The 26,790-nt window shown below is 48.6% G+C and overlaps 1 protein-coding gene, 1 long non-coding RNA gene and 1 other non-coding gene across 4 annotated transcripts in view; 1 reads left to right on the top strand and 2 right to left on the bottom strand.

The window, feature by feature from the left end:
- Positions 1–26,776, top strand: part of FSD2 (fibronectin type III and SPRY domain containing 2) — a 27,922-nt gene extending 1,146 nt beyond the window's left edge. The window contains exons 2-13 of one of the 2 annotated variants that reach the window (XM_025050029.1): positions 6,155–6,877; positions 7,016–7,111; positions 8,742–8,972; positions 10,162–10,184; positions 11,267–11,388; positions 12,426–12,581; positions 14,316–14,450; positions 15,184–15,334; positions 16,044–16,177; positions 18,207–18,339; positions 19,804–19,980; positions 26,353–26,776. In XM_025050029.1, coding sequence (XP_024905797.1) covers positions 6,233–6,877; positions 7,016–7,111; positions 8,742–8,972; positions 10,162–10,184; positions 11,267–11,388; positions 12,426–12,581; positions 14,316–14,450; positions 15,184–15,334; positions 16,044–16,177; positions 18,207–18,339; positions 19,804–19,980; positions 26,353–26,428 — 2,079 coding nt within the window. In that variant the 5' untranslated portion in view covers positions 6,155–6,232 and the 3' untranslated portion in view covers positions 26,429–26,776. Of the gene's footprint in view, positions 1–6,154; positions 6,878–7,015; positions 7,112–8,741; positions 8,973–10,161; positions 10,185–11,266; positions 11,389–12,425; positions 12,582–14,315; positions 14,451–15,183; positions 15,335–16,043; positions 16,178–18,206; positions 18,340–19,803; positions 19,981–21,958; positions 22,249–26,352 lie in introns of those variants that run through there. The other variant, XM_025050028.1, reaches the window with a different exon arrangement.
- LOC102892806 overlaps positions 24,123–26,790 on the bottom strand; it is a 3,910-nt gene continuing 1,242 nt past the window's right edge. Inside the window, exons 2-4 of the long non-coding RNA XR_001517385.1 lie at positions 26,080–26,214; positions 24,398–24,433; positions 24,123–24,297 (exon numbers count right to left, since the gene is read on the bottom strand). This is a non-coding gene — a long non-coding RNA (uncharacterized LOC102892806). The remainder of the gene's footprint in view (positions 24,298–24,397; positions 24,434–26,079; positions 26,215–26,790) is intronic.
- Positions 25,184–25,310, bottom strand: LOC112484156. Its single transcript, XR_003047904.1, has one exon.

The raw sequence follows: 26,790 nt of genomic DNA, 5'->3' as shown, positions 1-26,790 counted from the left end.
CAGTTTTCTAGCAGTTATCCACGGCCTCAGCGTGAAAAGAAGAGCAGGCAAGTTTTTGGGTAGTCACATTCTTCTAACGCAGATTATATTATTGAAACTCAGTAACTTAATGCCACACTGTTAATGCAATATCTTTCCTTTAGGTGGGAAGGGATAGCATCATAAATTGCAAATGTGTAAATTACAATAAACTGTGAATGTTTTCTGTGCCTTTTTGTAGCAAGGATTCACCTTTACTGAATGTGGTGTTGGGTACAGAGTGAAAGCCTCTGGTGCAGATAAGAGAGGCTAGTGATTCCTGCCATGTGTCTTGAGGGTATTTTTAGTGTAGGAGCCCATTTACTAGAACAGTTTGGAACCCCAAATGTGCGTGCTGACACATCGTAATTCCATGCTTTGAATCAAATACTGAAAAACAGCACTGTCATCATTTTGCATTTGTCATGCACACCCCGTCCTCCATAGAGTTTTCAGGTTTGGACTGTGTCTGTAAAGCTGATTTGTACTATTTTGCATAATGGTACAGCTTACACTTTAAAGCAGATTTTTTTAGCTGTGCCTCAAATTGCTAGGGCTACCTGGATGTGTTTCTAAAATTATATACAAAACTATGCGACTTTATGGACTCGCTTTTGAGGAGAGAGTTCACAGCTTTCAGTGGATGCTCAGAGGCACCCGTGACCCATAAATGGTTAAAAAACATTTTAGGGGGAGACTTTTCTAATTAAAGCACAGGGATACACTTCCCATATGAGACTTGCAAATGTTTTTTTTATTTTTAACTGCAGCCTATGCCATAGAGTAGAAGCTATTTAGCTATTATATTCAGTATAGACTGTGATTTATTACTTTATTTCTCTAAGCCTCAGTTTTATAACTTTTAAAATGACAATTTATTATTAATGTTCCTCCCCCAATTCTGAATATTTTGTTAACAAACCGAAAGAATCTGAATGTCGAGCAGGAAAAGTGAGTGTCACCTGTGGGGGTATGTTGCAAAGTTCCTACTGTGACCTGAGCTCCCAGACCAGTTTGTGTTTGTGTTCAAAGGGCAAATGCTGGAGTGGAGGAACGTCTCATTAGCATTCGCGCTCAGTGTTTTCCAGCTTCTGGTAGAAAGAATTTCTCATGATTTATTGGTCATACAGAATTCTGGTTTTCTCCCTTTTGGTAGCATGTGGAAACGTGTTATTTTTAGTGAGCCACTCCTCAGTGTATAGTTGTGGTTTAGTCGTCCAGATCCAACTCTTCACCTGCCTGGCTATGTATCTAGCACCCAGCACAGAGCTTGATACAGAGTAGCCCCAGATCAACCCTTGTGAAGTGAAATCAGCTCTTTATCCTTACAGGAACTCAGTTTTGCTATCCTAAAATCAGGAAATGCAATCTGATGTTCTGCAAGGGACCATCCATCCTGGAATTCTGCCTCTCTGCCTAGGTCCCTTGAGAGCTCTTGCTGCGAGCAGGGGTGATCTCATAGCCAGTGTCTGGGCCTGGGCCTCAGGCTGCTCTGCTTTGGTGGCTTCTCCTATCTCCAGCTGTTTCAAAGGATAGAATGATCCCGCAGTGGCCACAGATGACTCTGCATTGCTGTGACTACTGTGACTTCACTTTCTGGCCCTGGTCCTCACCCTCCATGAGTGACCAGGTAGGAGACTTCTAACCTCGTTCAGGTGGGAGAGGCTGAGGTCCAGATAATAATAAAATAACAACAACAACAATAACAGCTAACATTTACTGAGGACTTACTTTTAGCCATGTACTATGCTAAGCATGTTACATACATTGTGTTATTTCATCTAAATGCCAACTTTATGAGGTAGAAACTGTTGATAAACCTGTTTCACGGACTCTTGAGAGTGAGGCCCAGAGAGATGATCTTCCCAAGGCTACACTGCTGGGAAGTAGCAGAGACAGAGAGCAGGCGCAGGACTGTGAATCCAGGGGCAGTGGCCGTGGGGAGGGACAGAGGGACGTTACTTGAAGATTGAGGAGCATGAATCAGAGTCGGCATTAATCGGGCATTCATTAGATTGAGTGGTGTCAAGGATGAGCTCCTGGTCTCTAGTTTGGGTGCTGAAGGGAGTGGGTGTCATGCTGTTATTATGGATATTAGGAATGCCATGGCCCCCATGGAGGATGTGACAGGCACTGGCCGTGGTGGATGGGCAGGGGTTTAAGGAGCGGTGGTGAGATGGGGAAGGCGGGGGGCTCTGGAAGAACGGCCTGAGCCAGGGCCTTGATTGGGACCTACGTGGGAGGATACCGGGGGTGGTCGGAAGGAACAGTGGAGAAGGTAAGACTGCAGGGAGGCGGAGCTGGGGCCCAGGGAAGCCGAGACTGGTCAGCAATGGAGTCCTCAGAATGCAGGATGTGCAGACCTACCACTTCAGTCCGAGCAAAGCAAAATGATGAGGGCTGTCTGCTGGTTAGGGACAGCCACGCGGAGAGCCAATATGGCACTCAGGTAGGGTACTGGAGCCACGGAGCGGAACAGTGTGATTTTGTCCCGTGTGAGCAGAGCCTGTGCTTTAGGAGGGGGAGGTACCTGGAGTTCCAGGACAGAGGGAAGTGGTGCCTCCGAGAAGCTATGCGTCAGCCCCACACAGAGCCATCGCTTATTCCCATGTCTGGGGCCTCCTTTTCACCAAGAATTATGTCTCACTCACTGTACCCCAGCATCTGGCTGGCACAGTCTTGTTCTCTTGAATCCACACCTCTTCAGCCCCATGAACAGTCAGTGCTGGGACACTGAATGTGGCGGGGTTCAGCTGGAGTCATAGAAGGACCTCAGGCTTCCCCACACGGTCTGTGTGGGTGCAGACTTCTCAAGTCACTCCGTGTTGCCCACAGCATGCTGGGTCCAGGACTTCTGAAACTCTGGCATGGCCAGGTGGGGCTCATAGTGCCCCTGAAGTAGAGACAGCAGCCAGGAGCCCAGGTGGAGTGAAGACAGGGGACCTGCTGAGCTCAGGAGACCTACTGCTGCTGGTGGCTAGTTAGAGACCCCTGGAGAGGGGGTGCGACCCTCTCCACCCCAACACCCGGTTCCATTTCTAGATCTAATTGCCCTCCATCTCATTCCCCTCCTCCTTTCTCCACGATGCCATGCCAGAGCCCAAAGCAAGTGTCAATGGTAAGACATTATTTCTATGCAGTGGGGTTTTTCTCCAGCTTTATGGAGCCATAATTTGTATATAACATTGTGTAAGTTTACGGTACAGTGTAACAACTTGATACATGTATATATTGTGAAATAATTACCACAGCAGGAGTAATTACCACCTCCACTGTTACACATAATTACCTTTTTTGTTGGGAGAAGACGTGTCCTCCTTCACTTGCAGCCACATTTCTTCATCCCTAAAACAGGCCGTGGTGGTGAGGACAAGCCAGGACTGCCTCAGCCAGGGTCTAATGGTGGGCAGGGTTCTGAGGACTGACCCAAAAGAAAATGCAGGTGCTCGGATCTTCGTGAGTCACGATGTTGGGGAGGCAGAGCGCCAGCCCCAGAGCCACTTGCTTTGTGATGCTGCCTCTGGGAGTGGCCTATCTTCATCCCTCCCCCGCACCTAGTGGATGGACCAGGTCCCCAAGGACCTGCTGCTGGTACAGGACACAGCGGACTGGCACATTGCGGGCTGATCCTGCATGGTTGTGTCCTCAGCCTTAAGAGACATTGCTGAAGTGATGTTTACCATCCTCTTCCTCATGAAGAGTCTGGGAGTGTCAGAGAGTGGGACTGAAGCTCTTCTGAATTCCAAGTGTTATGGGCCGTCTTGGAGTCTCGGGTAAAGTTTCCTTCTTGGGATCCAGACCCAGAAACCAATTGTACACATGGCACAGAGTTAGGATAGCAGTGTCTCTGTCCCCTAATGGCTACTGGAACTCCACCTCTGAGTGGTGCTGATGGAGGAAATGGGAAAATAGCATCCTGTGGGGACCTCACAGTGAAGGGAAGAGAGAGAAGAGCCCCATGGGCTCACCAGGCCCGTGTGTTGTCACTTACCCTCTGTCCCCACCATGGTCAGAGAAGGCCATTCAGTTCTGGTGTTTTTGTCTTGCCATCAGCAAGAGCTGGAGTGAGCCCACTGAGGGGTGTGCAAGGGACTTCTAAGGAGGGTTATAGCCACGAAGAGATTGGGAGTGGTATTTAGTGCAGAGTCCCAGACGAAGAAAGGTGGCCCTCCACGTTAAGCTCAGCTCAGGTCTCTGTCACTGGGATCCAGAACCTCTTATTCTTGGGTCACACCTTCCTAAAGTGGGGCAAGATATGGGAAAAGGTCAGTCCTCTGCTGCCCTCATTACCTCCCTTAGCCTTTCCCTGTGGCTTGCAGGACAGATCAGAGGGCGTGGGGACAGGCAGCAAGGGGAGCCTGGCTGCCCGTCCACAGGAGTGAGCAGGGAGATCTGGACCAATAGGGCAAAGTGTATCTCTGACTGGACTTCAACAGAGAGCTGAGTTCTTTCCCCCGAGGGCATGGGTAGAAAAGCCAAGGGATCCTTGGTCTCTGCAGAGGGAGTCTGGAGGAGAGGGATGAAACAGAGGGCCTATAATAGGAAGGTCTGGGGGGACTGGGACCCAGACAATCAGTTCAGGTCGTCACAGACATTGAAGGCCAGGGTGCAGAGAGGCTGAAGACAGTGGATTCTTTGGAAGTCTGCTCGGCCAGCCGGGCCTCCAGGCATCTTCGGTGTGGTATGTGGATGTGACTGCAGCCTTGTCACTTGGGGGACTGTGAAGCAGACACCAGGGTGGAGAAAGTGAGAGGTGATGAGCTGCATCGGGCAGTGCTGAGTCTGAGATGACTGGAGAGGTCCAGGAAGACAACTGACCTCTAAACCTCTGCCTCTGTGTGGGGCTGAGGTTAGGGCCAGAGGCAGGGATTTGGAGCCATCAGCAGAGAAGTGGACAGGAACACCTGGAGCAGGTGGAGAGTGAGAAGAGGAAATAGGATGGAAGCCTGAGGAATGCCAGCGTGTGAAGAGCAGCTGGCGTGGGACTCAGCCGAGACCTGAGCAGCCATTGGCCAGCAGGAGAGCATAGCTGAGCATGGGGAGAAGGGAGGGTCAACAGGATCGAATGGCCCAGAACAGTCAAGAGGACCTGGGACTCTGTCCATGGATTTCACAATTAGGCCGTCAGAAAATGTTATATTAAAAACTGCAATGAAAAATGGGAATAGCAGGAAGACAAATGAATGGCTTTTTTAAAAATAGCTTTGGACTATTAAAAGGATGTTCTGTTAGTGCAGGTCACAAAGAAAGATAAGCAAAGCTGATAGGGGAAGCCACTGAACCTGACTTCTGCGTACAAGTACAACTTGTGCAGAACAAGTAGGCAAGGCAGACAGCTGGCTGCTGGCTCTGAGCCCATGCGTGGAAATTAAGGGAAGCTGTTTGGATCATAAAAGTTATGGCTGTGGGGGAAAACGTGCTCAACTACCTTAAAAATTTTTTTTTGCTTTGTTATTTTACTCAAAACCCGTTTCATATGTGTCATGTTGGAGTAGTTTAATAATATTAGTATCTTTCTTTAAAGGATTAGGTTTACCACAATTTTTTTAAAAAGGGGGCCTTTGGAACTGAATTGTGGTAATGATTATATGAATAACTCAGGGTATTTACTAAAAATTTTTGCATTGTGCATTTAAAACAGGTGAATTTTACGGTAATTAAATTCTATTTCAATAAATTTATTTTTAAAAGGATATTAGGGGATAAGATAAACAGCTCGCATTATCCTGGTTTTATGTACGAATACGTGTTAATAAAGTGTTTGTACAGGTCGATTACCATGGTGCAGCCATTCTGGTACATGGAAATTTAGGCCAATATTTGAATGTCAACTGTACCTGTTTGTGACTTAAATGGGGGCGAGGGGGTGAACTGCTTCTCTAAACAAAAAGGATCTTCCTTTTTGTGTGTGTGGATCAGTGGTCTTCAAAATTGTTTGCTTGTGAATCCCCTTAGAAAATTTACGTTATCTAAAAATCCTCCAGTAGAGAGCAAACCTTTCTTTATAGATTTAAAACCCCAACTCAGCTGCTCAGATGATTTTTAAAAATTACAAATGAGTTGAGCCCAATCTAATGATTATCTCCTGCAATGACCTTCTCAGAAATGGAGTTGTCTTCCTCTTTCTGTGTCCTAGGACCCGTAATATCCACTATTAACTGCCCAGGCAGGATCTTTCTAGTGCAGAGGTGCTGCCAGGGCTTCCGGAGCGACAATGGAGGAGGGAGCTGAGGAGGCGCCGGAGCTGGACAGGCCGACTGCCCCCAGGGACTTCCACCTTTATCACGTGGATCCGTACGACTCTGAAGACAGGCTGCAGATCTTCCCAGAAGAAAGCAGTAGGATGAGAAGAGAAGTCGTCCAAGCCGAAATGACTGGTGAACCAAGAGGCCTAGCAAAAGGTAAGCCTCGAAGAGACCTCGAAGAGGAAGTGGATGAACTTGTCCACTTATACGGACTTGAAGATGACCACGAATTAGGGGATGAGTTTGTTGATGAAAACATGCCGAGAATAGAGGTTTCAGAATATCCTCCTTACATGATGACGGAGGGAGAACCAGCCAGTGAGCAGAGGGGCTGGAGACTTAGCGGAGAGGCAGCTGAGGCTGAGGACCTGAGCTTCAGAGTGTGGGGCTCAGCGGGCGAGTGCCAGGACCTGCGGGAAGCCTACAGATACACGCATGGCCGAGCCAGCGAGGAGTATGAGTGCTACGTCATCCCAGAGGAGGAAGATGAGGAAGAAGCTGCTGACGTTTTCTGTGTCACTTGCAAAACTCCAATAAGAGCCCTGGAGAAGGTTCTTGATGAACACAGAGAGCATGAGGTGACCCCACTCAATAAAGCACTGGAAAGTGCCAAGGTAAATGGGTCTCCCTGGTCCTCCCTTCTCTTGCATCTACATCTCAAGTATGTAGGCAGGGAGCAAATCTCAAGTGTCTTCTACAAAAAAGAGAAAAGATGTAGCATTAACGTCTTCTTGTGATCCTCTGTTTGATAGGATGAAATTCACAAAAACATGTACAAGTTGGAAAAGCAAATTATCGAGATGGAAAATTTTGCAAGTCACTTAGAGGAGGTTTTTATCACTGTAGAGGTAAGAGCCCACTGCCGAGCCCGTCAGACACGCTTGCTTCCGTCAGCGGCTGGGGCAGCAGCTGCGTCCAGTGCGAGGCAGAGAATCCGTTGTCTTAGAGCATGTGGCGCCACTGCTGCCCTTCTCCACTCAAACCCCTCCCTCCCACAGCACCCTGGGCCTACACCTCACGGAACCAGTTACCTGCCAGCTTTCTCTGCAGAACCATAGGCTTTCGGGAGGGAGACCGTGTCTTTGCGTTATTATATCCCCAGTCCTACTACAAAGCGGGACTCTCATGGGCCACCGTAGCACAGCTTTGCAAGACCCCCATCTTGTCACTGATAAGTATTCTTTTTCTCAGCTATTACCTATTTCTCATAAGATTAACAAGTTTCCGTTCCTGTCCCCAAACACATCACAGGCCCCTGGGTGTGCCCAGTAGGCATGGTGTATTAACACGATACTTGCTGCCACCCAGGTGAGGTAGACCAGGACTGAGGACCAGGGGTCTTCCCTCTCCCTTCCCTTCATGTGGATGTTCTACTTCTAGTAATGCAGCCTCGGACTGAAACAACAGGAGCACCTTGCATGAATTAACAGCCCAGGCCCCTTTCCATGAAGCTAGACCTCCTTCACCCCAAATCTTAAAAGGGAGGAGAGCTGTTGCACTGATCCCCTAGAGAAGGGACAAACCCTTCCTCTTCCAAGCCCAGGGAGGTGGTAAGAGGGATAAGTGCCCAACGTCCAGGACAAAGCTCCCTACACTCTGAGCAGCCAGCTCACGCTCAGATCAGAGTATCTTCACCTCAGTGAGGACTCTGAACTTTTGCTTTTTCACTCTGCTGTTTTTTCCTCTCTTCTGCCATTCTGAGCAAGGCTTACACATAGTAGATGTTCAGTAAACACCCCTGAATGATTGATCAGAGCCTCTTTGGAAATGACCCTGTTATCTGATAGGGATGACATCAGACAGAACCCACAGAGCTTTCTTGTGCTTCCAGTCTAAGTAATGGACATCAGGAGTTGATATGCTCTAATCAGTGTTTCTCATCCATTGTGCTCCCGGATTAAGTACTGTCACCACCCTCCCTCTGCCTTCCTACCTTTTCTCATCCATTAGGCAGCACCATCTGTCACAACCCTTATTCCCCTCCCCCTCCATCTTTCTCTTAGTCGATATGAGTATTTGTGTAGTCCTGGTATTTGTGTAATCCAGACATCAGGGAGTGGAGGAGGGGGTCATGAGATGTCGAGAGCTCGGGAGGGAAAGACAGATGGTGGGAATTGCCCCAGCAAACATTTCTGTCTTCAGGTCCAAGGTTCCACTGGTGGGCTGACTCATCATCTCCTTGGTGGGTTGTCATGGTGATGGGAGGTGGCCAAAACAGATGTGGGGTAGAGAGTGGGAGTGGGGAATGGCAAAATGATGCCAGGAGAAAAAGCAGTGTTTTTTGTTAAGATTATCCCTGGGTTCTACCTGGAGACTTCTGGTCCCTAGCCCCCACTGCATCCACCTCAGCATCCTGACAGAAGACGATAAGATGACGGGTACTAAAATATCTCTGGGTAAATATATTTTTACGCCCCAAATGACTCTGTAGTCAACACAGCACATGCACTGAAATGACTGAGGTCCACTGTCTTGCAGGAGAATTTTGGAAGACAAGAACAAAACTTTGAGTCCCATTACAACGAGATCTTGGAAACACTCGCTCAAAAATATGAAGAAAAAATACAAGCTCTAGGGGAGAAAAAGAAAGAGAAACTCGAAGCCTTATATGGACAGCTGGTCAGCTGTGGAGAAAATCTGGACACCTGTAAAGAACTGATGGAAACAATCGAGGAGATGTGTCATCAAGAGAAGGTTGACTTCATAAAGGTCAGTAAGGAAGTAAAAACAAGTAACTGAAATGACAGTTATGGCTGGAGTAGGTTAGGTTGTCCCCTCTCTGCCTGGAGGTGTTGGAGTCGACTTCCATGGTCAGCATCTGTTAGATTCCACTGGATGTTCACGACAGTGGGACTGTCACCCATGAGTGACTAGGCAGCTCATACACAGCTCGCCCCTTCCCTCCACCGTTGCTCAGGCAACTGCAGAGTCTCTTCCTCTGTTTTGGTTACCTAGAGATCCGTCCCCTCTTTCTGGAGCTGAGCAGGAACAGTGCTTCTGGCCACCTCAGATGGCCTCTTAGAGCTCTGGGGAGAAGCATGTCCAGACCAAAAAGTCATCCCAGTTTCCCAGTTACAAGAGCAGCGATTACAAATCTTACTTCATAAACTTAGAAATGCAAAAAATCCGTTTCTTATTTCCTTGAAATCCAGTTAACTCTCACGTCAAGCCCCCATGCACCTGGGCTGTGGGAATTTCAGTCTCAGTCAGAGCTCAGTCCCTTTTCTTCACCAGGCGCCTAGGACCTTGGGGAAGTTGTGACGTCCAGGATGTGGGGGAGAGCCCTTCAGCCTCCAGAGCTGCCTGGTTGCCAGATATGGCTTCCACTCTGAACAAGCCCACCATGGTCCCTCAAAGCCCAAGAGCGCCTCCTTCCAGCCACGCTTGGGGTGCGGGACCCGTGATGGAACCTGGGAAGCTGGTTGGCAGTCATCACTATAGCACCCAGTGCTCAGACCTTTTGAGCCAGGGTCCCTCATCCCATGATCCCACTGTATCTCGAGACAGTCCCAAAGGTGGAGACAGTGTACACATGAGGGCGTCTCACTGTTATTTATGAGGGTGAGAAACTGGAGGCAAGCAGAGTGTCCAGCAGTAGAACAGCCGCGTGAAGGATGGGCGTCCCCCTCAGCCATCTGTTACGCAGCTTTCACATCGACGGGCCCAGGGACCGTTTGTAAGGAGCAAAGTGCTTGTGTCATGTTGTTGGGAAAAAGCAGCAGTCATGGAAGGGCCGGTACAGGCTTCGTAAGAGTGGCTCTGTTAGAGTGAGGGATGGGGCCGATTTTTTTCTTTTTCCTAATTTCCAAGTTTTTAAATAGTTTATATTATTATATAGTTTGGAAAATAAATTTATTTCCAAAATCCATTTAATATTATCTCTTTTTCTCTGTTTCAGGATGCTGTGGCTATGGCTGACAGGTAATACTTTTGTTCTGACGTGTATTTACTTCTTTTCCTTATACCTCCGGCTGTCCAAAGACACTCAGTTCTGCTTGGTTGTGTGCTCCCAGCTTCAGCTTTTGTGTCTGCCCCCAGAATAAGCAGAACAGTGGTGAGGGCTCACGAGTACCCTCTGGTCCCGCAGCTCAGAATCAGGGCTGGAAGAGAGTGCGGTGAGGCCTAGCCAGCAAGCCCACAGCAAGTCTCCTCCACAAGCCCCTCGTTTCACCAGGAGGAGCCAAGACCCAGAGAGTGTCCCAGTGTCCCCCACCTGTGCCAGCACCCAGAAAACACGCATGTCAGAGTCAGACGGGAGCTCAAGTCCTGCTACACCCATGACCGTGGGCATCCAACCATCCAACCTGCTTTCCTTACTGCAAACAGGGTTTGCTTTGTGGGAAGTGACAAAGTCTGTAGAGCAACATGGACACTGCAGGGTTGGGAACATGGGTGTTGTCAGAAGACAGACCTGGTTTCCAGTTCTGCCCCTGCCACCTAAGCCCCGTGACTGCCGGGAAGCAGGAGCTAGAGGACCCGAGCCCTAGTCCACGGCTAGCAGGATGAGGGCGGTTGGCCTGTGGTGAAGAAGCCGCAGAGAGTGTACATCCTAGGTCTGGGGTGGCAGGGGGGTGGGAGCTTCCAGGTCAGCACCTGAGGGGTCCTTCAGAGGGTGTGGATCTGGAGCTTGTCAAAACCTGTCCCCCCAGCCCCACTCTCTAGCATGACCCCACCTCTTCCCCCTCGAATGCACAGACCATTTCCACCCATCTGTGTAGGTGGTCTCCTGGGTCAGTCACCGAAGCAGACAGCAGAAGGCTCCCAGCAGCCTGTTAGAGAAAGTTTCAGCAGAGCCCCCTTTATGTATTAAAGGTCCCTGGATGCACCTTGGGACCAGTGGCCCTCTAAAAGGCGCCTCGCCCTACCCCGCGCCTCCGCTGAAGTCTGCTCATTGGTCTTTGTTTTTCTCCCTTTTCCTGGGGCTCTGGGGCTCAGCACAGTGGATGGACCCAGAGGAGGGTGCCCCCTCCATTCTTATTAGTGGGTTTTTTTAATACCAACAGACTTAGAAAATTCCTGGAGACCAAAACAGACGTGGAAATCTCCACGCAGCCGGCCTTGGAAGACCAGACCCTGGACTTCTCCGATGTGGAGCAGCTGCTGGGCGCCATCAACACCATCCCACGTACGCAGCACCTCGAGTTAGAAACGCTGATGGCTAGAAAAACCAGAAAGATTTGGAAACGAGTGTTTGTCCCTCTTACTTCATGTCTTTGTCCTTATGGCTTCTAAGGGTGAGGCCAGAGGCTGACCTTCCAGGGGGCAGTGTCCACCATCACTCTCCAGCAGCCTCAAAATAGTTTTGTTTGGAGAGCTTTGTGAACACCTGCTCTCCTAATCGATGCCGGATAAGGAGCCTGCATTTTATTTCCTTAACCAGCCCGGTGGTTAAGAGATGAGCTTTGGAATCCTGTGGAGTTGGTGGGAATCCCAGCCTTGCCTTTTCCTAGCTGTGCGACCTCACCTCTCTGAGCCGTGGTTTCCACATCTGTAAAATGGACATTAGAATACCTCATGGGGACAGGATGAGAATTAAAGGAGGAGCTGTATGTACATGTCACATGGTGTCAGGTAGCTCCCCAAAATACTGCGATTCCTTATTTCTGAGATTAATACCAGAATTCAGCGTTTTTTCTGACAGCTCACCTTTCCTCCTCACCAGCACCCAACATTGTGAGCGATATGGTACATATCCTTTTAGGTTTTTCTTTACGTAGATTTTGTAAAGACCAACGTGGTTTTAATGGCTCCATACTTTGATTTATTTAATCTCCAGCTGTTATATGCTGGATGTTTCTAGATTTTTTCCCACCATAAATTATCCCAGAATGAACCTCAGGGGCCACTCTTAGACTCACTGGGGCAGCAGTCCCGGGGGCCTGACTGTCCTACCCCTTCGACGGCATGGGAGGGGTGGAGGATCATAGCGAGTGCAGGACTTGGAAGCCATGCCCTGCCTAAGTAGCTGCCACCACCCCCTCCTCCCCAAGCTCACGTACCTTCGTTAAAGCAGGATTGGGGTCTGGTCACCCATCCTTGTCCATTTGTTCAGCCCATGGGCGCACTGTGGGACCAGTGGTCCTGTGAAAGGGGCCACCGCCACCCGCGCCTCTGCTCAAGTCTCCGTGTTGGTGTTTGTTTTTCTCCCTTTTCCTTTCCCAGCTCCTTCTGCCCCAGTGATCAACCCGCAGGCCCCCAACTCAGCCACGGGTTCCTCGGTCCGAGTGTGCTGGAGCCTGTACTCCGACGACACCGTGGAGAGCTATCAGCTGTCCTGCAGGCCAGTGCGGGACAGCTCGCCTGGGAAGGACCAAGCAGGTGAGCCTCTGCCAGGAGCACAGTCACGCTCTGAAGTGGTGGAGGCCCTGGGGGGCCTGGGTGCTGCCTTCCTACCAGTTGAGAAGGGGGCATGGGATGAATCTGCTTGCCATTTGGAATGCCCCAGAGGATGGGATGTTGACAGGTGAGCATGGCAGAAAGGCAGAAGACGAGCCTGACTGAGGATGAGGGGCACGAGGCCAGGCTGAGGTGTCTGGAGTGTATCTGCACCATCAGGTCAGCACTGTCCTTGAGATGAGTCTCTGGCCACACTGTGTGCAGGGAGAGTGGCGTCACTTGAGGAGACCTAGCTGGAATGGTGGGTTCCTCACAGGCCTTGGCACGTGAGGGCAGGTGGGTCCCCCTCAAAGCGACACCACGCTGGGAGAGACTGGCAAGTCAGCGTGCAGCCCCCAGTGATGGGTGAGGGCACCTGCTGGTCTGATCTGCATTCCCGGGTGAGCCAGGCCTTGGGAGTGGCCCCACTGTGGGCGCCTCTTGGCCTTGCCTCTTCCCAGGGAGGTAGAGCTGACTGGTCTGCGGGGAGGACTGGGGTAACTGCCTCCTCCGCACCCCACATAATAGATAAGCCATTCTGCTGAGAGGAGCCCCAGCTGAGCATCTGAAGGACTCAGGGCCTGCCCTGTGTGGGGTGGTGGGGAGAGGTTGCTGGGAAAGGACTCAGTTCTATCTTATGGACAAAGAAGCTGAGTGAGACCCAGACACAAATGAGCTGTCCATGGAGACACCGTGATTTATGGCAGACAGAGGATGAGAATCAAGTCTGCTGGCTCCTTGCCAAGAGCTCTGCTCACTGTGCCAGGTCATGCAGGTGGAGGGCTCTGCGTGCAGAAGGTGAGGATGGTTTTGTCTGCCCGGAGACCAGGAAGGGTGGGAAATTCTTGAGAAAAGTAGGAGTAAGTTTAAGTGATGATGAGCGAGGGCAAGAGTGGTCTAAGCACTAAAAAGGGCATGGAGGGGAAAAAGGAGGTTGGGGACCAAGTCAGAACTAGTTAATCACAGTTTAGGCCGTGAATCAGCCCTGTTGGCCCCCTCTGCAGACACACAGGAAAAGCTGTTGTGTTGGGGCTGTGCCATGGCAATCTAAGATCTTTTAAACGGGCCACTTTGTTATAAAGGAACTTGTATCAGAGGGTGAATTAATGAGTTATCACTGTCTTTAAGAGTCTGGGGAGGCTTGGAGGTGTAGCAGTTAGCTTTGATACATAACAACACCCCTACACACAATACACCATTTTGACTTCAAATGACAAACATTTATTATTTCTCATAATTCTATGAGTTGGCTAGACAGCCCCTCTGGTCTGGGCCAGCATGAGTAGGGCTAGATGGTCAAGGATGGCCTTGCTTATGTATCTGGGGCCTCAGCTGTGATGGCTGGAATGATTTGGATGGCCAGGGCTTCTGTCCATGTGGTCTCATCCTGCAGGAGGCTCAAGCGGAAGTGTTCCCTGTGCACCCACTTCCCAAGCCTCTGTTCGAGTCATGTTTGCTATTGTCCCATTGGCCAAAGGAAGTTACATGGCTAAACCCAGCTGGATGGTGAGAAAGACTGACTCTCTTTCAGCAGAGTCCATGGCAGAGGGCGTGCATAGACGGCTGGGGAAAATGCATGGCCAGCTTTGTAATCTACAACAGGGGGATTCAGTACAACGAATTTGCAACCACTTGGCCTATTTGGGGGTTGAATTCTTGTCTTTTTTTTTTTTTCAGAGTTTACAATGACTGTCAAAGAAACATACTGCTTAGTGACAAACCTTGTGCCAAATACCCAGTATGAATTTTGGGTCACAGCTCAGAACAGGGCTGGACTCAGCCCTGCCAGTGAATGTGCAGTGTACATGACAGGTAAGGGGGCCACTTGTTTCTCTAGCAAGACCTTCGTTCCAGAGGACACAGGAGTCACAGCTTTTTCGATGTGGCAGGGCTCTTGGTTTTATTTGGATGGACAGGAATCGCTGTGTATTTTTCTTCCATTTAATACACTTAATCTACATGCCTTGTTTGGCATACATCTTCTCATAGTTGCTCTCAAAATGGCGAAAGTACTGCTCTTGATCACAGGGCCATGTGAACCTGCAGCTGTCCTCCAGTCTCGGAACACCTCGCAGGGATCCCCTGGTGTCTTGGGATTCTGGCTACAGACGTGGCGGCTTATAAACCGCAGGCGTTTATTTCTCACAGTTCTGGAGGCTGGGAAGTCCAGGGCGCCCGTGGTTCACTGTCCGGCGAAAGCCCTGCCCGGCCCACAGGCAGCTGTCTTTTTGCTGTGTCCTCACATGCAGGAGAGGGGCAAAGGAACTCTCTGGGGTCTCTTTATAATAAACGCCCCGCACCCTCCTGACCCAGTCACCTTCCAGAGACTGCAGATGCCGTCACACTGGGGACTAGGTTCCACTGTATGAACTGGGGTTGCGGGGTGGGGATGTTCACATTCAGTCTGTGGCACTGGGTTTGCTTTTTATTGCATGAATTTCTTTTGCGGGGAGAGAGTAGCTGTGACGTTTCTGTCCGTGCCCTGGACAGAAAGGCTGGGTAGAGATGGGACGGTTACTCACCTCTCCTTTTCCCCTGTGTTTAGCACCTTCTCCCCCCATTATAAAGAACAAAGAGATAAGGAGCTGCGAGGAGGCCGCGCTGATCTGCTGGGAGTCTGGGAACCTGAATCCTGTGGACTCGTACACGCTGGAGCTGACCCAGGAAGACACACCAGAAGCCTCGGGCGTCACCGAGTGAGTCACGAGGGGCATTTGCTGGGCATGAGAGGCCTCGCACCTGACACGGTGACACAGCTCAGAAGTGTGTGGAGTCTAGAGAGGAGGTCAAACTCTGTGACACACTGGAACCTGAATCTTAAGTTGCTTAGTTTTCGTGAGAAGTCACGAGACCGCTGTTACTGAAGGTGAATGATGAGCTAACAATAAGTGAATAATGGTTAAATCTCAGGTTTGCTTTTTTAGCTCAACGAAGGTTTACTATCCATTCATTCAACAAGTATTGAGGGCTCTGGTCTCTGGTCAGAGTGAGACACATTCCCTGCTCTTAAGGAGCTGACAGTCGAGTGGGGAAAACATAAAGACAAACACATGCATGAAACACAGTGCTGTGAAGGAAAGAGAAACGCATCAGTGGGGGAGGTGGGGAGCTACGCTGCACGGAATGGATGTTAAAGCGAGAGCTGGACAGACGGGAGGTCCGGGCCTGAGGACCGTGCATGCGGGAACGCCCGCAGGCGCGGGAACTGAAAGGCCCACCATGCCGGGTTCAAGGGGGAGAGTGGGAACGGCATGAGGCAAAAACAAGCCATTTAAGTTCATGGTACAAAGGACACTGTCCGTGTAGGAGGCTCACACTCACCCCTGGGTGGTGGAGAGCTGCAGGGGTTCACAGGCAGAGCCCGGTGCTTGGCTGGCGTGACCGTGGCTCTGCATCCTTGCCCAGGTCTGTTGTGGGTATCCCCACCTGCGAGGCCTTGGTGCAGCTGCAGCCCCGGAGGAGCTACACGATCTACGTGCGCGCCCTCGGCATGGGGGGGGCCAGCGCAAGGAGCGAGCCCGCCACGGTCCACACCACAGGTCTGTGCCCACGCCACACGCTCCCTGGGACCCACAGTGGCCATGTTGTGGCAGGCCCAGTGCTGTCATGACTTCATTGGAAAGTAAATTAATGTCCATGGAGAGGGCTACATGGCAAGTCTGGTTGGGAAGGGATGCAGGGCTGATCAAAGCCCTGCAGCCCCATTTTACGGGTGGGGAGGCTGAAGGTCCAAATCACATAGCAGTTTTTGCCTGAGCAAGCATTAGAACTCAAGGTTTTTCTCCAGGTGGCCTAGAAGCTTGTCACAGTAGACCTGGGTGGCCCAGATACTTCATATCTCACAGGCTGAACACGACCCTTGGGTCAGCATTTGTGTGAAATCCCAGAAAGAGTCACGGGCTGTGGCTCATCCCCCCATTCCTGCCATTGGCCTAAACACTTCCCCACCCACCGCCAGCTTAGACCTGCCGCCTGCCTCCTCCCAGGCCCCGTCTGCCCTCATGGGTGCCCACATGCCCAGGTCCAGCTCCTCCTCCCTTCTCACTTGCCATCATAATGTCATCAGATTGTCACATCTCATGTCCAAGTCTTGAGTCAGTAGGGACGTGATTAGAGACATTCCGTACATCTGCTGTCCCAGCACTGCTGTGGCTCTGGGTTCTGGGCTTTGCCAAGGTGCACTGAAGCCAAGCAGCCCCTCCCAACCCTCCCAGAGCAAGTCCAGTTCAGGCCAGCTGGGTGCAGTGTGGGTAGGAAGCAGGAGCAGGGAGCCTGGGCCCAGGGCTCGGGGCATGACGTCCCTTGACCAGGATCTTTCACTGAGGGACCGTGTAATTTTGTCCTGTCTCCAATGCCAGGGGAGAGGTCTGTGATTAGTCCCCACTTATATTCCTTCCATACAGATAGAAAAACAAGATGCCACCTAAGGTGGGAGGTGTTGGCTGTGGTCCAGCGCAGCATTTTGTATTGTGCTAGGGCCCTCCTGTGGTTGGCTGGCACTTCTAATTTCCTGTGCTGACTTGGTGTTTTGAAACGTCAAATTCTGGCTGAATATTTCAGTGAAAGAGAACAAGGCGAAAGGTACTGCCAGCTCTTGACTGTACAGCTGTCTCTGAATTAGTTTGTTCAAATAATTTTTTAAGACATTATTTGCAAGAAACTCAAGTGAACTTGAATCAGCAAAAAATGTTATATATTCCAAAGTCGTCCTTGTTTGGGACTAGAGAGCAGGCAGTAAGGGCCACACGGTGTCAGATGCAGGGTGAGAATCTGTCTGCTTCTTCCCAGTCAGCTTAGATGGCAAATAAAATTTCCAGCATCAAATTGTGACGATATTGTGAACAGCTTGATGGTGATGCTTGAACTATGGTGTGAGACAATGAGAAGTGGCAGAACAGGAACTTAAGAATTTGGCCAAAAGACAATAATGGAGAATGAGTTACTATGTTCCTAAGTAACGGATAATTTTTACTAAGTAAGTTTTTATTAAATTTTTTGTGCCCTTTTTGCCGAGCTTTGTTTTGACCATGATTTGGGGATGGCTGTCATCTCTTCTCCCCCATTGCCCTACTAGAAAGTTGAATGTTGAATTTTGCTGACCTTCGTCATATTGATCGCTGAATGGTCCCTCAGTCCCCAGTCCCTGTAGGTCAGAAATGCTGTCTTTGTGCAGACTTTCACAACCCCCGGTTCAGAGCACAGCCTCTGGAATCAGAGGGCCTTAGGGTTCAAATTTGAGTTCTGGCTTCTGCCAGCTGACTTCTTAACCACCTTTGCCTCAGTTTTCATATCTACAAGTGGAAATAATACCTGTTTCTAAGGGTAATTGTGAGGATTGAACGAGATACAACATGCAAAGTGCTTAGCTCAGTATTTAGCAGTCACCGCCCAGTCGGTGTCCACTGCCACTCCCATTAGCATGAGGGTCATTACTATGTAAGGTCCAGGCTGACCTGTGTTAATCGGTAAGCCAAGGCGGGATTGCAGTGCTCCCTGCGTCCGCATGGCGGCGGTGCTGAGAAAGAGGGGCGACTGGCTGCGGATCTCCATGGGTTTGCTCCCCTGCAGGCAGCTATTTCCGCCTGAACCAGCGCACATGCCATCCCTGGCTGACCATTTCTGAGGATGGGCTGACAGCTGTACGAAGTGAGAGGAAAACTCCAGGAAGGGAGCCGCCCCCCAGCAACACCTGCTTTTCTAGGTAAGTGCTGTGTACCACTCACTAGAGAATTTTATGAACCTCCCTAATCATGCTGCGGTTTGGGCAAAATCGAATTATGACTGATGCAGCCTGGAAGAGGGTAAGAAGTCCCAGAAATGAGTGAAGGGAAAGGGGCATGGTAGGGAGAGGCTGGTACTGCCAGAAGGGACATGTGGCCTCTCAAGTTCCGGCCCTGGGCTGCCAGAGCTGGAGGTGTCAGGCCACAAAGCCATGGCATGAGGGTCACACTGTCACGCCGTGGGAGAAAGAAACAAGGACCCTGCACTCCGAATGCTGAGCCTGGCGCTTTCTCTCACATGTGAAACCTTATTTAAAAACTCCTGGTGACGAACCGGCGCTGGAAAGCCCACGGGAAGCTGCTGGCGGAAGTGGCGATTGTGCTAGGCATGGCTGGCGGGAGCGGTGGTCCATCAGACATGGCTCTGTCTGGGTCTGGAGCCGTTTCCAGAGCTTGTACTCAGTCAGTGTCGAAATGATTTGTTTATATCTTTCTTCTTTCTAAAGACTGAAGGAAGACTTAGAACAAGGAGCAAATACATACCACTGAATTAGAAAAATCAAAGCATGGAAGAAAATGAAAGACACAGATAGGTTAACTTCAAGGGTTAATTCTGTTTCCACGATGACACATTAAACGTGGCTCTCAGCTTCCTGGTAGTCAGACCGAAGAGCAGTCTTAGTGGGTTGACTTGAGGGCCAGGAGGCTTCTGAGAGAAGGGGCTCTCACGTGGGGGCCGGAGGGGCCACTGACGGAAAACTGCGTGCAGCCTCCCTGCCTGGGTCCTGGACTGTCCCCGCAGCTGGCTCTTCCTCAGACGCTGGCTCCTGGCTGGCTTTTTGACTGCATACATGTTAAGCACCTATGTATGTGTCAGTGTGAAACAGAACTGCATAAGGTGCACTGGAAAACAGCATCCTTTTCCGCCTCTGCCCATCCACCGCAGGGTTGGGGGGCGTGGGAAGTAAGGAGCAACAAAGGTCATACCAGTGTTAGGAAATAGAATTCAACGAGATCTTCCTGGCTTTATTCACCGATTCATGAACTGGGCAGCATCCCATCTGGCAAGGAAAACGGAGCTCCGAGGGGCTGTGCACAAGAAAGGCCGTGCCCCAGACTGCTGCGTTCTGTTAGGGTTCAGTCCCTTTCTTTATGAACAAGTGAACTACACCTTTGTTTTTGTTACGAAAACGCCCCATCATTTTAAAAAACAAGAGCTTTCAGTCAGTTTGCCCCTCCTGTCCCGTCACTGGCGGGAATCTACCTTCCGCAGCAGCGGGTGGGCTGAGAGAGCTTGGGGTGCACCACCCTCCGGGGGGAGCTGTTTCTAGCACCTCCCTCCACAAGTGCGGTCCACCACTGACCTGCCCCGACGGTCGGCGCCACACACCCACACAGCCAGGCGCGGTCACCCCTAGTCACATATGCTTCCACTTTAAAACCAGGTGTGTCGCCGTCATGGGGAATCTAATTCCAGTCCGAGGGCGCCATTACTGGGAGGTGGAGGTGGACGAGCATTTGGACTACACAGTGGGAGTGGCCTTCGAAGATGTCCCCAGACAGGAGGACCTGGGAGCAAACGGCCTGTCCTGGTGCATGAGGCACACGTGGGCATTATCAAGGTAAAGTACAGTCTACATACCCCAGACTGAAGTTCACGTTTGAAAAAAGAGGTTTTCACTAACAAGAAACTAAGGCCTACAGTACATGCTAGAAAATATTCTAAATTCTAAGATGTTTCAGGACTTGTTTTCAGCCCCTTTCCCTGCAGTCCGGACGAGAAGGGAGAGAACAGCTTTGGGTGCTTTTCTGTCAGACAAAAACAGCTAACGTTCATGCAGAGCTGACAGTGTGCCGAGCACTGTTCTATACTCATCCACGCACTGTCTTGTTTCCTTCTCACAAATGTATTATCCCATTTTCAAAATAAGAAAGCTGTGCCTCACAGCAGTTAAGTATTCCACCCAACACAGATTCTGAGTTTGGGTTCAAAACCAGGTGGGCTCCACTGACAGCATTCGCAGCCACTAAGCAACTGGATTTCATCTGTGCTCAGCTTCAGTTTTAGAAATGGACATTGCTTTGAAGCCCCAGTTCCATCTTTTTAAGAAAATGTGGGCAGAGGTTTAAAGGGCAAGGCTGACTGGTTTGCTTCTGCTGCTGAGCGCCGTCCTGTACACACGGGGTGGTTCCACACAGCTGGTAAAGCCCCAGGAGGCCCAGGCCAATGGGCACTTTCAGACCTAGAAGACCATGGTTGCAACCTCCCTTCATCTCAAAAATTGCCAAAAAAAATTCACACTCCTCTCCCCGCACCCCTGGCACTAGGCAGCCTCTGATGCTTGCTGGTTTGCTGAATCCTATTAAAGTTTCATCTGGTGTTCTTTGCCCACGAGCCTCCATCATGGTTAGTTAAACAGTTTGTCATAGGCAATTGGAAGTGGGAAGACCAGCTTTCCCCCTGGAAGATATTTAGACTATAGTACCCTCTACTGGACTTAAGACCCAGTTTGGGGAATGCGAGAAACACTGTGCACTGAGCTGGATCTTTTATTCGGAGCTTCTGCCTTGAGTGATGCTGGAAATCAGTCTCTCGTCCTAGAATGGTAACAGGGCACAGGAGAACTGAGAGGGCATGAAGGAAGAGCAGGGTCTGTAGTGTGGGGATCGGGGAAGGTAGGAGACAGGAGAGGTGGGAACACGAGCTAGGATAAAAAAGGAAGGGCAAGAAGCCGAGTGCCAGAGCAGAAGTTTCTTGCACTCCCATGTACAAGAGACAGGGTTGCGGGTGGAGGATGAGGGTAAGGTTTCCTCGCTGACTTGTACGTTGCGATTCAGTCAGAGACCCTGTTGCTGGTGAGGGAAGGGCTCATTTAGCATCTGGTGGCTGCTTGGTTAAGAAAAGCAGCCTAGGGGAAGACGGGTGAACTGGGATGGAGACAGGCCGGCTGGCTCTGACACATTTAGATTGTATTACAAGTGTTCGACCGCGTCGTGTGGACAAACCTGCTGGCGCACAGAGCTCTTCAAACATCGGAAGATGGCAGGGTTAGGAAATTCCTGGGGCTGGTTTTGGTTTTGGCCATTTTTTCAAAGCATACAGGACACAGAGGGTGGTGAAAGAGGGGTAGAGCTCTATGATGCTGAAGGGTGACAGGCCCCCAAGATGCCCTGCTCAGTTTGAAAGTTTAAGAATTGGGTGCCTTAGAGCACTTGTGCTCAGATTATACCAAAAGGCCCATTTTATTACATGAAAGACTGTGAGGCTCCCTGTTTCAAACCTACTTATTATGAAAGACTCATCTGAACCTTGAAATCCAAAATTTTAAAACATTCTATTTCTATACAACTTTTGATGCAATATGAGTTTATTATACTGTATGTAAGTTTCTTAGTTGAGAGGTTGACCAAAAACAAGGAGTTTAAAAGTATAAGTTTCTTAGGACAAATTTTAGAAGAGATAGTTTTGGAAAAGGCCTCTTACTTTAGTAGTCATGTAATAACACAATCATAGTTTTTGAAAATTAACATAAAAGTGTTCTGTAAGTAGCTAGTCTACAGAATTTCTAAAGATCTGTTATATCAACATTTAATTTTCAGGCATAACTATGAATTTCTACACAACAAGATGACTCCAGATATAAGAATAACAGTTTCCCCAAGGAAGATTGGCATTCTGTTAGACTATGAAAATTCAAAATTGTCATTTTTCAACGTGGACATTTCTCAGCATCTGTACACATTTAGTTGTCAGCTCCCCCAGTCTGTGCATCCCTGTTTTTCTTTGGAAAAGCCTGGGTGTCTAAAGATACACAATGGCGTTGCAGTGCCAAAGCACATCACCTTCTACTAGAGCATTCCGATGCCCGGCTCCGTCTGCTCTGCCGCCCACTTTTTATTCAGGCAGCAGCCCCAGCACCGCTTGTAGCTCATGTGATCATCTGGCAGACTGGTGTACTGCCACTCGCTTTACGTGACCTGGGTTCTAGTCCCGTGCACCTCTGTGATGCTTAGTCATTACCAGGCCTGGCTGTAAAATGATGGCTTAGACTAAATGAACTCAGAGGTCTTTCAGATTGTCAAATTGTACTGACCGGTTTGTTATCTGCAAAATAACCGAGTCTCCAAGGCCTACAGATCTGGAGGCGGCGAGTGACACGTAAGTTGTCAGTGGCTGCAGCAGCCCCAGCACCCTTGTGACATTTCATCAGTCGGCCACGAACACACTTGAGAAGGCAGGAAACTGTCCACAGGGAACCCAGGAAGCCACGTGCCCTTCTCTCCCGTATTCCCAGTACTTAGTGGCACAGTGCACACTCTTTATAACGCCCTGTTCCTCCTTCACAGTATTTACCCATTTCCCCTGGTGAAAGGACCTCTGCCCTGTTCCACGAAGGCAGGGACGGTGTCTTTCTTGTTCATCACTCAGTTCCCAAGGGCTAACACATAAAGGTGCACACGAAATATCTACTGAATAAAAGAGTATCTTCCTCATCCAACCACTACTCTTCAGCCTCTCTGTTCTCCGTTGGAGGGACAGCAAAGGCCGTAGGCCAGGAGACGGAGAGAACCTGGAGGGGAGGCAGTGGGAGGGAGGGCAAGGAAGGCATCTGTGGCTTGACAGCGAGACTGGGGGAGATGGAACACTACTTACACAACACACGTCGCATCCCACAGAAGCCTACACACAAATGTGGTGCTTTCACTATGTGTGTGTACTGGGGGCACGGAGGCAGGATAGATGGGGGAAAATAGAAAACATTAGTTGCGACTGATTCTAGGAATGTCCATTAATGTAAGAGAACCAGATTTAAAATCAAGACCTAGGTGTGATTTCTACTTTGTAGCTACTTTGCCTTATAACTCTAGAAAAGTCACTTTATCTTCTAGAGCTTCCGTTTCTCTTTAAACAGAGAGAAAAAGAATAGCTTTTTGTCTTATGAGATTTAATGACAAACGTGAGAGTGCAGAGCAGTGTGTGACATATAGCAAATGCACAACAATTTCTTAAAACATCTGCCCATGAAGTGCAGAGCCAAGCCTGGCGGGAGTGGGCTCTAGCCAGCAGCTTTTGGCCGCCCTGCCTCACTGCTCTCATGCCTTTCTGTGACCTCGGTGCCCAGCCCCATTTAGCTACATTCCTGGTTCTCCAGTTCAGGTTTCTAATTGCCACCCAAAAATGCTGCACACACTATTCTCAAGCTTATGAGTCAAGATGCCGAGCAAATGACTCCATTTCTGAAGCAATTCCCAGAGACAATTCAGCATCGTGTCCCACGGATGCCTCTCTGAACAGACAGGCCCCTCATCTCACCACTTACAGTTCTGTGTTTACTGGAAAGTCTTTCACTTTAAAACTTTCATGTTTTCCAGCACACTCAGTCTGACACGCTGAACACCTCTCATTTCCTATCTCTAATCTCTGCCTCTTGGTATGAACAGCAGCTCAGATTCCTGAATTAACAACTCACCTTGACAAATCTTACAGGTTGTTACACACACACACAGCTTGACCTGCCAAGCTGAATCACTACCCTGAAACAAGGTACAGCTGATGTAAGCACAGAGATGCTTTAAGTTATGAACAGTTAAAATATACATATGTGTGTATTCAAAAGTGTTATCGGCTACGGCAGTAGAAAACTATGGAATAGGAAGTAGGGTATCACAGATAGGGCAGGTTTGAAATCAGAGTTCAAATTAATCTAGGCTTTATGGAGTACTTCACATGTAATATGAACATGGATAAAAACTTGACACCCAGGAAGTTTTGGTAAAATTTTATCGGACCAAGAAAAAACCATCTAGAATTGGCTTTGACATTTAATATCCACTTGATTTAAGCAAGGCAGATGACCATCTTCAAGCATCCTAATTATTCAGCATAGAGAACTTTTGTTTAAATTTTCTCTCATCTTCTACAAGAAGAAAAAATAAGTCTAGAACAGAATCAAACAAAACTTGGTTTTTGAAAATATTCCAATTCCTTAAAATACTATGAATAATCTGCTGAAACTGAACTTCAAGGAGCAGATTTACCTCAAGGCCATGTTCACCTGCAACCTGCTGATAAATCTGTTAAAAAACAAACAAAAAAAAAGATATTTTTAAAGACTGCTGCGGCCACAATCCCTGACACTGGGCAGTTAAAAGGCATCAAAATCTGTCCTGTTCTTTGCTTTACTGACATCACTGTATAACTCTTGAACAATTACTAACATAGCTTTGGATACTGTCAACAAAGGGGAAAGAGAATGTAGAACAAGCACAGAATCTTGATGTAAAATAATGGGTTTAGTAATTCAGAACACTCAGAATTTAAGGCACCCTTATTAGATGGGATTGGAAAGTTGGTTAGACTTGGGATATAAAATGACATTGGTTTCTGGTAAAATTAAATTGCCTTTTATTTGGGAAAGTATGATTAATAATTGAGTTCCTACCAGTTAAAACGATGATAAGCAATCACTGTACACATCCAATAAAATATTTCTCATCCTCCAGAATTTGTTAAAATCCTGATCTCACACAGCTCACACACTGGCAGCTGCTCCCGGTACACTGCACCACGATGTGGCATTCTGTGAGACTGTGGGTTTCTAGCCAGGGAAGTTTAGCTGCCGAAAACTGCCTGGACCGTCTGAAGGCCACACTACAAGAAAGGTCCTCTCCTCTTTCCTAAAGGACGTCTCTAGTGTCTAGTCACCTTCCTATCAATGAATACAGTAAGATTCTCATGGGTTCACTCTCTTTTTCTCTACCCTTTCTAATCTGTAAATTTACTACTGCTATTTTTCTACAGTAAGACAATGGAAGGTATATAATTACTGTTGGTAGATAAGTAGGTCTTGACTTTATTTTGCAAACAAGACCTGTTCTATCTACCTTTTCATTTAGGAGGCTAAAAGCAGAGTCAGCTTGACTTCAAGGACTCTATTTTCTTCGTCTCCAGAAGAACATGACCAAGTCTAGCTTTTAAAACACTGTCCTAGCATATTAAGATATTAAGGGAATAATAATTTATTATTTTGAAGCTTTAAGAGATTTGAACATAGGCTTACATAGGCTTGCTGCACTGCAATCAATGGTTAATAGATCTAAATGCAAGATAAGAATTCGAGATTTGGAAAGAAGACTCCAACCAGTCACTGCATCTTTTCTTTGAACTTGGATTCTCATCTTGCTATCCCCCCTGTTCATTCCCAAGCCTACATGTGGGTCTCTTGTCTGAAGGGACCTTAGGAGATGCCCTTAAATCCACATATACTGGATTGGAGACAAGAACATAATCCATTCACTGGGAAAGCATGCACCCAACAAAATTGAGATTTCCTAGCTGTGTTTTAACAGAACAGGAACTCAGTTTTTAGAGATAAATTTACTGACTACATACATTACGTATTGGTAAGCCCATCCTACTATTCTGCCACTCAGAGAGATTCCTACATTCTGACTTCCTTTCATATCCCATCCAGTTAAGGGGGAGAGGGGCAGGGAGAGAGAAGGAAAACAAGTATTCAAAAGTAAGGATAGAGCTCTGGAGAAAGGTGTAAGATACCAGACAGTGTCTTATGTACAATTCAGTTTAGAAACCAGCCACAGATCACTAGGCACTTGGAATGCGCCTTTCAACCTAATGCCTATATAGCTCAAAAGTCACTTCTAGGAAGCACTGCCTAATTCCTCCCTCTCCCAGGCTGAGTTAAGTGCCACACACTCACCTCTTTTAGAATACTTAAGTGGCCACACGGCAGCCACTGCCCTGCCCAAATCACAGGCAGGAACTGTGCCTTCGTATCTTCCGAATGAGGAGAACATGGAAACAACAGCGTTCTGCTTTCAAAGAGCTCACATACCTGAAACGAGACATCAAATTGTCTTCCGAATTAAAAGGAAAAAACCTCTTCATTAGGAAGCAAAGCAGCTTTCAAATTTGTGGGGTGGAGGAGGTTAAAAATATGGTCGAATGATTTTCAACCTTTCTTGTATTCCAGTACACCTAGGGGATATGTTTGTATTCCTTGTGCCTGGAATGATGAAGGTCCTGGAAATACAAGACTGTGCTTATGATGGCATTTTTAAGGTAATACTTCTGCTCACGATACAATCACTTGCAACAGCAATTATCTGTCTATATCTAAAATTTCTTTGAAACATTTGCATAGAGCAGTTGTTCTTAAAGTGTGGTCTTTGAGGGGGCCCCTGAGATCCTTTCAGAGGGTTAGTCAGGTCAAAACTATTTTCATAATATAAGACATTATTTGCCCTTTTCACTCATATTCCGTGAATGTCAGCACAGCTTAACCAGAGGCTACATGGCCTGGGAGGACATTCATCACTGACAACTAATGGAGTGTGCGTGTGTGTGTGTGTGTGTGTGTATGTATTTTCAATGTTGGAAATTAAAACAGGAATATCTTTAAACACAAATG

The sequence above is a fragment of the Pteropus alecto genome, unplaced genomic scaffold (assembly GCF_000325575.1).
Source record: "Pteropus alecto unplaced genomic scaffold, ASM32557v1 scaffold60, whole genome shotgun sequence".
In the NCBI taxonomy this organism is placed as follows: domain Eukaryota; kingdom Metazoa; phylum Chordata; class Mammalia; order Chiroptera; family Pteropodidae; genus Pteropus; species Pteropus alecto.
Note: the sequence above shows the minus strand (reverse complement) of the source record. Positions and strands in the feature narration are given on the sequence as shown.